The sequence below is a fragment of the Populus trichocarpa genome, chromosome 7 (genome assembly GCF_000002775.5).
Source record: "Populus trichocarpa isolate Nisqually-1 chromosome 7, P.trichocarpa_v4.1, whole genome shotgun sequence".
In the NCBI taxonomy this organism is placed as follows: Eukaryota; Viridiplantae; Streptophyta; class Magnoliopsida; order Malpighiales; family Salicaceae; genus Populus; species Populus trichocarpa.
In genome coordinates, this window is record NC_037291.2 from 5950581 (window position 1) to 5963345 (window position 12765).

A 12765-nucleotide genomic window follows, 5' to 3' on the forward strand; every position below is an offset into this window, starting at 1 on the left:
TTTACTAAAACGACGTCGTTTTAATTTTTTTTAAAAAAATTTAACCCAAACAACCCGGTCAAAATCCAAAACCCAAATCTTGAACTGAGTCAACCATCAAATCAGCTCTAAAAACTATGAAAAATAGGAAAAGGGGCTGCTGTTTTTTTATTAGGAGAAAGAGGAGTGACAGTTGGAGTTAAGGTTTTCTTTTTTCTCCTTTTCTTTCTCTATGTATGTCTCTGTTTTTTTTTTCTTTTTCTTTTCTCCCTTGATTTTTCCTCTCCTTTTTATCATTGTACAACTATAATTTTTTTTTTCTATGTTTTTTCTTTCCTCCCTTTTTTTCCTTCTTTGCGTGCTCCTAATTACAGTGTTAATTTTGTTTAAAACTTTAAATTTTAAAATATTTTAAAATTTCTTTAATTTGGATTTAAGTTTTAAATTACTCTATTTTTGAATTTGAATTTGATTTTTTTTATTTTTAGGTTTAAATTTTAAATTTTTAATAACTCTCCTAATCCACCAAACTCTATTTGAGTCCCTTTTTTGTCCTTTTGATTTCACTCACTAATATATATTTTTTAAATAAGTTTTGTAGAAAATATGTTAGAAAAAAGGGTAAAAATGAGTTATGCAACTTCTAATAAAAAAACAATTTTGTCAAAACCAAAAAGAGAAGCACGAACAAGAAAAGAGAGTTTTGATTAAAAAATATATGTTTTGTCCTTAATTAAAATCATTAAAAGTTTTTATAAATACTTTTTTAATTTCCTTTAGTTTTTACTCAAATAACTTGTAGCTAATAAAAAAAATACATGTATTTATTAAAGAAACATGAATACTAAAAGGGAATTATGGCTAAAAATATTTTTTCCTGAGAAATTAAATCATTATTTTTCTTGTAAATATTTATTTTAATTACTATAAAATCAAATAAAAATAAAAATTGGAAAATGGGATGGGCAAAGTGTTTAATATGATCGAGCCTACACTCATGGCACATCTAGAGAATAATTACTAACAAAACTAAAAGATTTGGGAGGAAATTACATGCTTACATTTTTCACATTAATAGTGAAGTAATTTTTTTAAAAAAAATTATTAATTTTTAATATTTGATTGATTTTGAATTGACTTTTATAATTTATTTCAATTTATTTTTTATTAGTTTATTATAGTCTCAAACAAACATTTTGATATTTAGTTAATACTTAATTTTATAAAAGCTTATTTTTATTATTATATAATTAAGTATTTTTTTTATAAAAAAAACAGAGTTATTAAATTCATTGGAGTATGTGATCCAAGTTATAAGTTTGGTGGGTTAAGCCATGAATTTTTGGTTGATTCAATATGTCATCGTTTTAATATTAAAAAAAAAGATATTATTTTGAATTTTTTTTTAAAACCAAACCGGACAGTTTTTGGATCGATCAAGTCGGATAGGTCACTTCAAAACAAAAAATAGTTTTTAAAAATAATTATTAAATTCAGAGGAGTTCATGACCCGAGTTGTAAGTTTGTTAAGTTAAGATGCAAAACCCGAGTCGATTTAATATGTTTCTATCTCAGTATTAAAAAATAATAGCATCTTGAATATTTTTTAAAGATAAACTATACTTTTATTTATTTTTTGTATTGTTTTTGGATCCGTCAAATTAATTATGTTATATTAAAACAACTCTTACAAGATTTAATTTAAAATTTAAAATAAATAAAGAATGAAATAATTTTTTTTTAAATTAACCGAAATTCTTTACTACCTGTTATTTTTACTTTCAATAAAATTTGTTCTGATATGCAGCGTAACGCCACCCAGTAAATTAGTTTATTTTCCAAAAGAGAAGAAACATTTCCTGAATAGCGATTCCTTTTCTCGACGACGTGTCATTCACTTGAAAACCTATCATTTCTTATATCCAAACGACTTCATTTTTACCTTGTCGTTTAAATTTAAGAGAGCACATTATAAAAACCACAAACCATCCTCAACACTGACGAACCGCAGCAAAGCAAGGAAAAGCTTCTCTCGTCAATGGAAGAAGAAACATCAAAGCTACCGTTACCAGACGCTTTCCTTGACTTTCTACAAACAAATGGGATTGACCCATTAATTTATACAGCCATTGAATCCACCCCACGTTATATAAGGTAACTTTTCTACATTAAAGACTCAAGCTTTACTTCAGTTTTAACATGTTTTGTTTCAAAGATAGTCTCTTTTCTTTATTTCTCTTTGTTTTTGAAGGTTGAAGCCTGGAAGTGAAGCTTATTTGGAAGAGATAGAAGCTGAAATTAAGTGTAGGCTTCAGAAATTGAATTGGCTACCTGGGTTTTATTCACTTCCTCCTCATATTCAAATTGCTAACTCTAAGCCATATAAAGAAGGCAAGGTAATGTTCTAAAGATTTAGGTTTTTGGTCACTTCTTTTTTCTGAAGTATTGGCTTTGTTGGCTGTGTTTTTGGGCTGCTTTTTATAATCTTGATTGCGGGTTTCTTGTGTTTGTTTTGGCGATGGTTGATTTTTTTTTTCTTTTTTTGGTTTTGGGGTGATTTTAGATATACGGGATTGATGCTGCTTCTGGGGCTGCTGTTTTGGCTTTGGATATTTCAGTGGGAGATCATGTTCTAGACCTATGTTGTGCTCCTGGTGAGTAATGTTTGGTTACTTTTCTGGTGTATTAATATGGGTGCAAAAGGTAGTACACTGATCCAAACTGTAGCTGGAAGTGAATATCCTGCTTTGCATAAATTTGAAAACCTTGATCTGATATAGAATCTTGCACAAGTGCTAAATGGGGCTTTCTTTGTTTTTATGGGCATGCTTGGTTTTTCTACAAGAAAAAAAAAATAATACTTGGGTTGATTTGGGATTGTCCTGCTTGAGTGAAGATATCATGGTGCTTTAAGCTAGAAGCGTAAAGTAGGTTTAGGATGGATATTGAGAGGAGTCAATTAGCATGAAATCACTAAATCTTAAAGGGCATAATTGCTTGGACTGTTTGGGAGGCATCTAAACAGTATTACTGGACTAGTTTTTAGTTGAAAATAATTTTGCAACATGTGTGTCTCCTTGAGAAAGGAGAGTAGCATATTCAAGAAACAGAGGTAAACTTCTTTTAGTTTGGAATCTCTAAGTAGTTTTAAAAAAAACGAATTTGGATTATACTCCAGTTCTTCATTTATATCCAATTTTTTGATAATATGATGGTTTCGTAACTTGTTTAATCATATATTCTTATGTTCAGGTGCTAAGCTTTGCATGATATCAGACCTTCTTGGTGATTCGGGTTCTGTAACTGGTGTTGATGTTGCTAGGCACCGGCTAGCAGCTTGTAGAACAATGCTACAAAAATATGTATTAGGTGATGCATGCCGACTTTTTGTTGCTGATGGAACAACATTTTCCCTCATGCCCGTGAGGGATCATTTGGATTCTATATCATGTAAGCAATTTGGGAAGTTGTTGAGACATTTAATTTGATCTTCCAATATGATCCTGCTTAGGCTTTGAACCCTGTTTAATTTTATAGCTTTTTTGATATGTTACCATTCTGTCTAGTATTTAACAGGTGAATTTGCATTGGAAGAAAAGAAAGACACTTTTAGGGAGTGGACTTCTAGGAGACCGTGGAAAGAAAGGAAAAGAGCAGCCAGAGCAAGGGAAAATGCTGCTTCGAGATTGGTTTCAGAAACTGATCATCCTGAACTTATTTTTTATGGGAAGGCTTCTGGGGTGGTTGGGCTTAGCAAAGATGAATTATATCAAACTGTGAGTAGCAGTGAAGTTTCAAGCTCCGGCTATGACAAGGTCAATTTGTTTTGCCCAAAATCTTTGTTAGAGTTGTTAGATCTCAGTGAATCTTTGAATCTAATGATTGGTTGAAATTTCATTCAGGTCCTTGTTGATGCAGAATGTACCCATGATGGATCAATTAGACATATCCAAAAATTTGAGCATTGGGGATGGGAAACTCTAAATGGGCGTGTACTGAATGCAGAGAGATCTGATAACTTGACCACTCTTCAGGTGATTGACCTTTTGTTCCATTACTTACGGTAATGCACACTGATTTGCTGAATGTTTAATGGAACATCCAATTCAGTTTCCCATGTATCGGGGCTGAAGCTAGAACATTTTAAGTTTTTCACGTGTTAAGACTGAAGCCTGTGCTTTATAATTTTTATGCAAAAACAATTCAAGAACTTTTAGACAATTCATTCTTTTCTTGAATGTTAATAAGTAGGCACTTCCTTTTGCAGTTAAAACTTCTAATAAATGGTTTTAGGCTATTAAGAGTTGGGGGTTCACTGGTCTACAGCACTTGCAGGTATGTTTTCTAGAAAAATCCCTACGGCTTGCAAGAACATATGCATAAAGACACTCAAAGTCAGTTTTCATTTTATCTAAATCAGCTACTTGATTTTCAGTTTGACAGTTTCCCAGAATGAAAATGTGGTCGAGTGGTTTCTCAAAGAAAATTCTTCTGCTGGTAAGGTTACTATGGTCCTCTGTGTAGTGAAGATAATGAGTTGTTTATTTTATTAATTTATTGATTTTGTTGTATTTTTTTGGAAATTCTATTAAGACCATGCTGTGGTTCCATGATTTCATGAAGCACATTGGATTTATGTAGAGCCTTAGTATTGTTTGCTAATAGAAATTTTGACAATCAATGTACCCCAAATGCCTTCCAAATTACCACCACTTTTCCTGGTTATTCAAGTCACATATCCCTGAATCTTCTTTTTGAATTGTGATTGCCATGAATGCTCAATAAGAAAATTATTTGAGGGGAACCCTGAAGAAAAATGAGATGGGATTTCGTAACTCTCTCCAATAGTGCTTGTAAGTTTTAAGTCTTAGTTGCTCATTGACTAGTTACTTTTGCTTAGGTAGATGCCCCAAGGATGCAACTGTGTATGACTGTAAAATCCAATTTCACTGATGCTCTTTAGTTTTGCTGGGCCATTCATAAACAAATATGGTTGTTTAATCTTTGTGAGAATTTTTTTTTTAATTACCATCTAAAGCCATATCTTTTTTTTTATTTTTTATGGCAAGCCTTATCTTCTCAACTTTTTAATTGCAGTAGACAGGGATCGCTACGTTGATCTTTTATGTTTGCAGTATAGTGATAGTTCCATTATCTCACAGCATTGCAGGAGATAGAGGCTGCCAAAGACTGGCCATGCAAGAGTGGACGGATACCCAAGACCTTGCGCTTTGATCCAGTGACATCAAAAACTAGTGGACTTTTTGTAGCGAAGTTCACAAAACTGGCTGTTTAGTCAAGAACATGACCTGAAAATTCCAATTAATTCAAGGTTAGTAGTTTCATGGTCAATGAATATGCTGTTTCTAGTTATACTGAGTTCTCTCTTGGTAAATCATTACCTTTAGCGGCACAAGGAAGAACTTTCAATTTGTTGTGATGCAGAATTTAGTTTGATGTCATCTTTGGGAAAATACTGGTTTTCAGGCAAAATTCAATTACGAAACAAATTGGGCCAACAAATTGCGTAGTGAAGTATGCTATTAAAGGCCAAAAGTGGCAACATGTTATTTATTTGGTGGCGGTTCATGCTGCTTAGTTACTTCTCCATCAAGCAGGCATGAGGAACCCCACAAGGCTGAACATTCTTTGTCAAACGAGTGGACCTTCTCCAGATTTAAATTAGATTGCACTGCTGAGACAAACAAAGAGTTGCACATTGTATAAGGTATTGTGTTTTATAAATGAATTTAAAGATGAATGTCGATTTCATCCCCTTCAATCACTGTCTTTGTTGTTTCATCCGATTAGCAGGATTTTCACAAGAACTGCCTCCTGTAATGCCCATCCACCGGATTTGTATAATTTTCCGTTTGCCTATTCTTTTTAAGTTCAAGAAAACAATGTCACTTAATTTTTTTTGAAAAAAGAAGTTTGGACAACATCGTCTTATGGATTTTTTTCATAGCAGGTTTCGTAAGAATGTTGTTTGACTTCTCGAATATGTATGAACAATGAGCTTCTATTTTACCTATGATATTTCCCCTAAATAAAACATCATTAATAGGTTTTTGGAACTCTTGGAATTGAATTTCAAAGTTTAAATTAATTTATGTGTTTGGAATTCAATTATAAAAAATAGACAAAAGAAAATTAGAGGGGAAACCCTAAAATGTTTTTTTTTAATAAAAAAATTCTGAATTAGGAGCAAAATAATCTAGATTACTAATTTAATTTAATTTCCAGAATATTCTAAACATAATTAAATTTAATTTTTTAGTTAATCAAAAAAATAAGAATGATATCTATTGAATTGGAATTGAATTAAAAAATATATCTAGTCTTTTAATCAATGGACAGATCCCACACACAAGTGCCATCTCAAGACTGTATATTGGATAATTTTCTACTTTTCTTCTAAATTTTTTCCCTTGAACATAAAGATTATTAAGGTTGTGTTTCGTTTGTTTTCCAGAAAATAGCTTTTGAAAAATTATTTTTAAAATTTTTTTGTATTTATTTGTTATTAAAAAAATTAGTCAACGGAAAACACTTTCCAGTCAAAGAAAAATTTAATTTGATTTTCAGAAAAGTGTTTTTCTTTTATTTTGGACGGAAAATATTTTTTGAAAGTTATAAAAAATTTAGAAATGTCATATTATTTGTTGATTATATCAAATTTGATTATCAAACTTTTGATTGCTATATATATTTTGTTTTGAATATTTGTTTTTTAATTTCATCCATTAGAATTTAATTTTTATATTAATTTTGGTCCTTATTTTTATAATTTTTATTTGCTTTTCCCTTATTATTTTTTAATTGAAAGTTTTTATCTATCAAATTTGATCCTCATTCTTTTGATTATTACTTATTTTATTTGAAATAATTTATGAAATGTTAATTATTATTATTTTAATTTCTTCATCTTTCAATTTTTTTATTTTTTAGATTTGATCTCTATTATTTTGATTATTATTTATTTTATTTAAGATAATTTATGAAATTATATTTTTTTTCAATTTTATTTTTATTCAACTTTTTAATTTGTAAGATTTATTTCTCATTATTTTAATAAATTTGAAAAAAATAAAATATTAATAAGTTATTTTCCAATTTATTTTTCATAATATAATTAAATATTAAAAAATATTTTCTAATTTATTTTTTACTACATTATCAAACATCAAAAAATAATCCATACAGGGCAGAAATGTATGCAGTCCTGAAATCAACCCAGATACGTGGTCACTGACCTCCAGGCATCGGCGCATGGGACATCCCAAGTTTAGGTGTATAATTTGTCGTCACATATTTTATTTCAACTAGTCAACAAAATAAAATATCATTGCTGATGCAATTGAAAGATGCTTTACAAATAAAATGGAATCCATTGTCATTTAAAACTAGAAAATAGAAAGTTGGAATCCATTATCATCATCTTCAAGCTCTTTCATAGAATTTAAGGGATATTTTACTGGCTTTTCAAGTTTGAAAATGTAGCCCACGTAATGTCTGAGAAGAAAATATAGAGAGTTGTTCAACACGAAATCTAACCTTGCAGCAGAGAAGGTTAGAAGCTTGTGTTGACTTTTCAAGTCTATAAACTAAAACTAAGGGCTTTGTCCGCAGATTTGCGAGTGCTTAGTATTTATCAATGCTGATCTCTTGGTTTAGCCGTGGTGATTTCGATCTTTTTATTCAGTATTTAAGTTTAATTCTTACCATAGATGGGGTTAGTGTCTTCTCTTCTCAGACATAGATGCTGTGGACTCCCTTGAATAATGAGTCTAGTCCTTCATGTAAGATCCAGATTTCTTGTAATTTATTCATAGCTGTTGGATATTAAGAACAGGAAACTAATAAGAGTGGAGGAGATGACTGGTACCGAAGAAATCACAACTCCTCTAAGTAAGACTCTCACTCTCTCTTCTTTTTGCTTTTCCTTCATATATTCCCTCATTTTCTCTCTAACTTTCCCTCTCTCCAAACACCCCAACAGTTCATCAACACAGCAAGCAGACCTCTTCCAGTGTTGCCAATTCCTCCTCCACTTCAGCGGACTCCAAGGAGAACTCTCCAATCGAGCAAGTTGCACTTACTGTACCAACAACAGATGATCCTACTCTCCCTGCTGTCACCTTTCGCACATGGACACTTGGCTCTCTCGCCTGCATCCTCCTCTCCTTCCTCAACCAGTTCTTCTGGTACCGCCGCGAACCACTCTCCATTACCTCCATCTGTGCACAGATCGCAGTGGTCCCTCTTGGCCACCTCATGGCTTCCACCATAACCAATAAGACATTCTTCATAGGAAAAAAATGGGAGTTCACGTTAAACCCCGGACCGTTTAATGTGAAGGAGCATGTGTTGATCACCATATTTGCTAACTCGGGTGCTGGAAATGTTTATGCCATTCACATTGTTAGTGCTGTCAAGTTATTTTACAAGAAGGAGTTGACGTTTTTTGTGGCGTTGCTAGTAGTTTTAACGACGCAGATGCTGGGGTTCGGATGGGCTGGTTTGTTTAGAAGGTACTTGGTAGAGCCTGCTTCTATGTGGTGGCCGCAGAATCTTGTTCAAGTTTCCCTCTTCAGGTATGCATTTTGATTGGTTTTGATAAATGTTAACATTAAATTAGTTCTGTTTCATTTTGACAGTGTGTGCATGTTTAAGAATATAAAAAATATGAGACAATTTGTGGTAAGAAAATGGTTACACGCACTTTCCCCTTAGTCTATAGTCTATATCACAAGTCTGCTGGCCATAAGGATTTAGAATTTGCTAGTAGTTTAAGTTGATTGATTTTATTCTGATAGGTTATAGTCGCTATCATTTATTTTTTTGATGAATTAAAAATATAAAAGCTGTACATGTAATGCAAAAAAAGAAGGAAAGAACAAATCTGTACAAGAGACAATGCAACTACAACTATGATCTGAATCCTACTGCAACTAGAAAGAAAACTTGGAAACTGCAGTGATCAATCCCCTATTGCGTTGCTGATGATATTCACATGCTGCTGCATTTCTATAACAGACTGCAAAATTCTAGTCTTTAACAGTCTGCAATGAACTAACATTTTAATTGATTCCACATTCTAGTAAAGTAAGCCTATCATCTGATTTCTCTCCATTTAATGTAACTGAACCAAGCTAATTACGTAATACCTGAAATGAAACTTCGCTTCTACAAGCTCAGCGTGTGAATTTCTTCTAGACCTTATTGCCTTGGTTTGCTACCAAAATAGCAACTCTTTAAGTTCTACTGCTTAAATATACTGTTTGTATCTACTAACATGAAATTGTAGGGCATTACATGAGAAAGAGGAAAGGCATAAAGATGGATTAACAAGGAATCAGTTCTTCATCATTGCCTTCATTTGCAGCTTCGCCTATTATGCCTTTCCGGGCTATCTTTTCCCCAAGTTAACCTCTATATCATGGCTTTGTTGGATATTCCCTTCTTCCATCCTAGCTCATCAGCTAGGATCAGGACTCCATGGTCTTGGGATTGGTGCCTTTGGATTTGATTGGGCCACCATATCCTCTTACCTTGGGAGTCCCCTAGCCAGTCCATGGTTTGCAACTGCCAATATTGCTGCTGGTTTTGTGCTTCTTATGTATGTTATTGCTCCAATTGCATATTGGCTCAATATTTACGAGGCCAAGAACTTTCCCATATTCTCAGATGGCCTGTTCACCTCCACTGGCCAGAGTTACAATATCTCAGCTATCATAGACCCAAAATTCCATATTGACTTAGATGCATATGACCGTCAAGGCCCTCTCTACCTCAGCACTATCTTCGCTATGATTTATGGTCTCAATTTTGCCTGCCTGACAGCCACCGTAGTTCATGTTTTCCTCTTCCATGGCAGGTAAGTCATGTATATTCATGTCAAATTGTTGCAATCAGAAGCTTGGATACCTTCTGTTTATTTTGATATGCATATATTTGTTAAGCTAAGTTGTAGTTGCCAGTTCATGGTTATACTCAAGCAAATTGTGAACCCCTTTTTGTTATGTTAAACCGCATATAAACTCTTGTATTTTCTTTGCATTCCAACTATCCTCTAGTATCAAACCATAACTACAATCAAGATTGGGCAATTAGAGGCAGGTTTTGTTCTGCAACTGATATCTTGCGTTGCATATTGATATCTATATCATGTTCTTTTAAGTTGAACTCACATTTTTTTTTTTTGAGGATGCAGAGATATATGGCAACTAAGCAAGTCTGCTTTCAGATACAAGAAAATGGATGTGCATACAAAGCTAATGAGGAAATATAATCAAGTCCCTGAATGGTGGTTCTTGTGCATCCTTTTCCTAAACATAGCAGCAACCATATTTACATGTGAGTACTACAATGAGCAACTCCAATTACCATGGTGGGGTGTCTTGCTAGCCTGTGGTATTGCCGTATTTTTCACCCTTCCTGTTGGAGTGATCACTGCTACAACAAATAAGGTACACTTGTACGTTATTTTTCTGATCTACTCTTTCTTCTGTAATTATGTGAAATATGTTGTAGACGTGGGGATGCCTCTACATTCTGCCATGTTTCCGCTGTCATCATTTTCAGCTTAAAATTTCTTAGATGAGAAATCCTTTAAGAGCTTCCAATAAGTATAGACAAGTTTAATTCCAATGGCGCAATGCTTTCAGCATTTGTTTGAGCTTCTTGTTTTCTAACATGATGTTTTCTTTTGCAAGCAGACACCAGGCCTAAATGTGATAACAGAATATGTCATTGGCTACTTGTACCCAGGATTTCCTGTTGCTAACATATGCTTTAAAGTGTACGGATACATTAGCATGAAACAAGGTATCACCTTCTTGGAAGATTTCAAGCTTGGTCATTACATGAAGATTCCTCCGAGAGCCATGTTCATGGCACAGGTTAGCTCCACTTATGTTCCTCTTCCCCATATAACATTAGCAAAAGGAAATTGATCATCTTCATGTTTTTTTTTTTTTCATTGAGTTTCTTGCATACATATATGATTTTCAAATTCGTTAATTATACCCATCTATGGTCCTTGCTGCTTTTTATGAGATGATATTTGTTTTATCCAGGTGGTTGGTACTATAATATCTGCGTTGGTACATCTAGGAACTGCATGGTGGCTGATGGAAACCATCCCAAATATATGTGATCGTGAATTGCTTTCACCAGGAAGCCCATGGACTTGCCCAAGCGACCATTTGTTCTATGATGCATCTGTGATCTGGGGTCTTATTGGCCCTCGCAGAGTTTTTGGAGATCTTGGCCATTATTCAGCCACCAACTGGTTTTTCTTAGGCGGGGCAATAGCTCCTATCCTAGTTTGGCTGGCACACAAGGCCTTCCCTAACAAGGATTGGATTGGACTTATCTCCATACCAGTACTCTTAAGTGCTACACTCAACATGCTGCCAGCTACCGCCGTGAACTACACTACGTGGGTTGTAGTCGGATTCGCTTCGGGCTTTATTGCTTATAGGTACTATCGCGACTGGTGGAGCCGCCATAACTATGTGCTGTCAGGGGCGTTGGATGCTGGATTGGCCTTCATGGCTGTATTCCTTTACTTGTGCTTGGGAATGTGGCATGTTAGCCTCGAGTGGTGGGGAAGCGAGTCGGAAGGATGCCCGTTAGCTTCTTGCCCAACAGCACCGGGGGTTTTTGGTAAAGGTTGCCCAATTCTTTAAGGAGAAGTTTAAAAGAAAGAAGCGTGAAGAAGTAGTGGTCTGCATGCTTTCATCCACAGCAAACTTGCAGAATAAATTAAAAAAAAAAAAAAACTAAAAGGCATCAAGGTTTTTCACTAGCAAATGCTTTTTGGAATTCAAACTCTGAAAAACAAAAAAAAACTAGATTTAATTGTATTTGTGTATTATTTTAATACGATAATATTTGTTTTGTAGAAAAAGATATGAATTCAAGAAAAGTCATTATTACATTTAATTACTCTTAAATTTAACTATAAATAGAAAAGGTTGATAATTCACTCTTTTTTTTAGTTATCGATCTTTTTTCCACTTTGATTAAGTTTTTTTATTGTCAATTAATAATCAATTGCTTATAATTTGTTAACAAAGAATAAGGTAAAAAAATAAGAGATCAAAGTGAAAAAAAAGATAGCGGTTTCAAATTGGAGCACAAAGATTTCTTTAGTCCTACTTTTCTAATTATCACTTTTCAAACCCTTAGTATTTTAAAATTTTGATTTTAATCTAAAACTTTTTTTTCTTTATTTTTAATTTGTGATTTGAGAGAAGAGAGAGAAAGTCGTTGAATTTAGTGGTGGAGAAAGAAATAGTTGTTAAAATCAATTTTAGCCATGAAAAGATCATTCTTGGTATTAGTGAGTTTCATTTGGTGAGGAGAATTTCACTGAGATGTTCTTTAGCATTTCCATTATCTGAGATGACAAATCTGAGCTCAAGAAATATTTGAATTCAATTGATTTTGTCCTTCTACTTTTCTAATTATCTCTTTTCAAACCCTAAGTGTTTTAAAATTTTGATTTTAATCTAAAACTTTTTTTTCTTTATTTTTAATTTGTGATTAGAGAGAAGAGAGAGAAAGTCGCTGAATTTAGTGGTGGAGAAAGAAATAGTTGTTGACATCAATTTTAGCCACGAAAAGATCATTTTTGGTATTAGCGAGTTTCATTTGGTGAGCAGAATTTTACTGAGGTGTTCTTTAGCATTTTCATCGCCTGAGATGACAAATCTGAGCTCAAGAAATATTTTGAATTCAATTGATTTTGTTTTTTTTTTATCGGTTTAGGGTCAT

General features: G+C 33.1%; 2 protein-coding genes across 5 annotated transcripts; both read left to right on the top strand.

The window, feature by feature from the left end:
• Window positions 1-1951: 1951 nt before the first annotated feature.
• On the top strand, window positions 1952-6013 carry LOC18101092 (rRNA (cytosine-C(5))-methyltransferase NOP2C). Of its 4 annotated transcripts, XR_002982822.2 has the most exons (11): window positions 1953-2133; window positions 2231-2375; window positions 2543-2633; window positions 3232-3429; window positions 3556-3794; window positions 3882-4013; window positions 4247-4314; window positions 4415-4476; window positions 5142-5311; window positions 5467-5707; window positions 5794-6013. XR_002982822.2 is itself a non-coding variant. In XM_024605043.2 (10 exons), the coding sequence occupies exons 1-9, from the start codon at window positions 2018-2020 to the stop codon at window positions 5273-5275; spliced, it is 1185 nt and encodes a 394-aa protein (XP_024460811.2). In that variant the 5' UTR covers window positions 1953-2017; the 3' UTR covers window positions 5276-5311; window positions 5425-6013. The 4 variants fall into 4 exon arrangements, 3 of the variants coding, with proteins under 3 accessions (XP_024460812.2, XP_024460811.2, XP_024460809.2); XM_024605043.2 differs by having other exon boundaries at window positions 5425-6013; XM_024605041.2 differs by having other exon boundaries at window positions 5467-6013.
• A 1339-nt stretch (window positions 6014-7352) lies between these two features.
• On the top strand, window positions 7353-11931 carry LOC18101091 (oligopeptide transporter 7). The gene is made up of 6 exons (XM_006380534.3): window positions 7353-7890; window positions 7982-8576; window positions 9290-9859; window positions 10196-10451; window positions 10701-10883; window positions 11061-11931. Exons 1-6 carry the CDS (start codon window positions 7857-7859, stop codon window positions 11673-11675), a joined length of 2253 nt encoding a protein of 750 aa, XP_006380596.1. The 5' UTR covers window positions 7353-7856; the 3' UTR covers window positions 11676-11931.
• The last annotated feature ends 834 nt before the right edge of the window (window positions 11932-12765 follow it).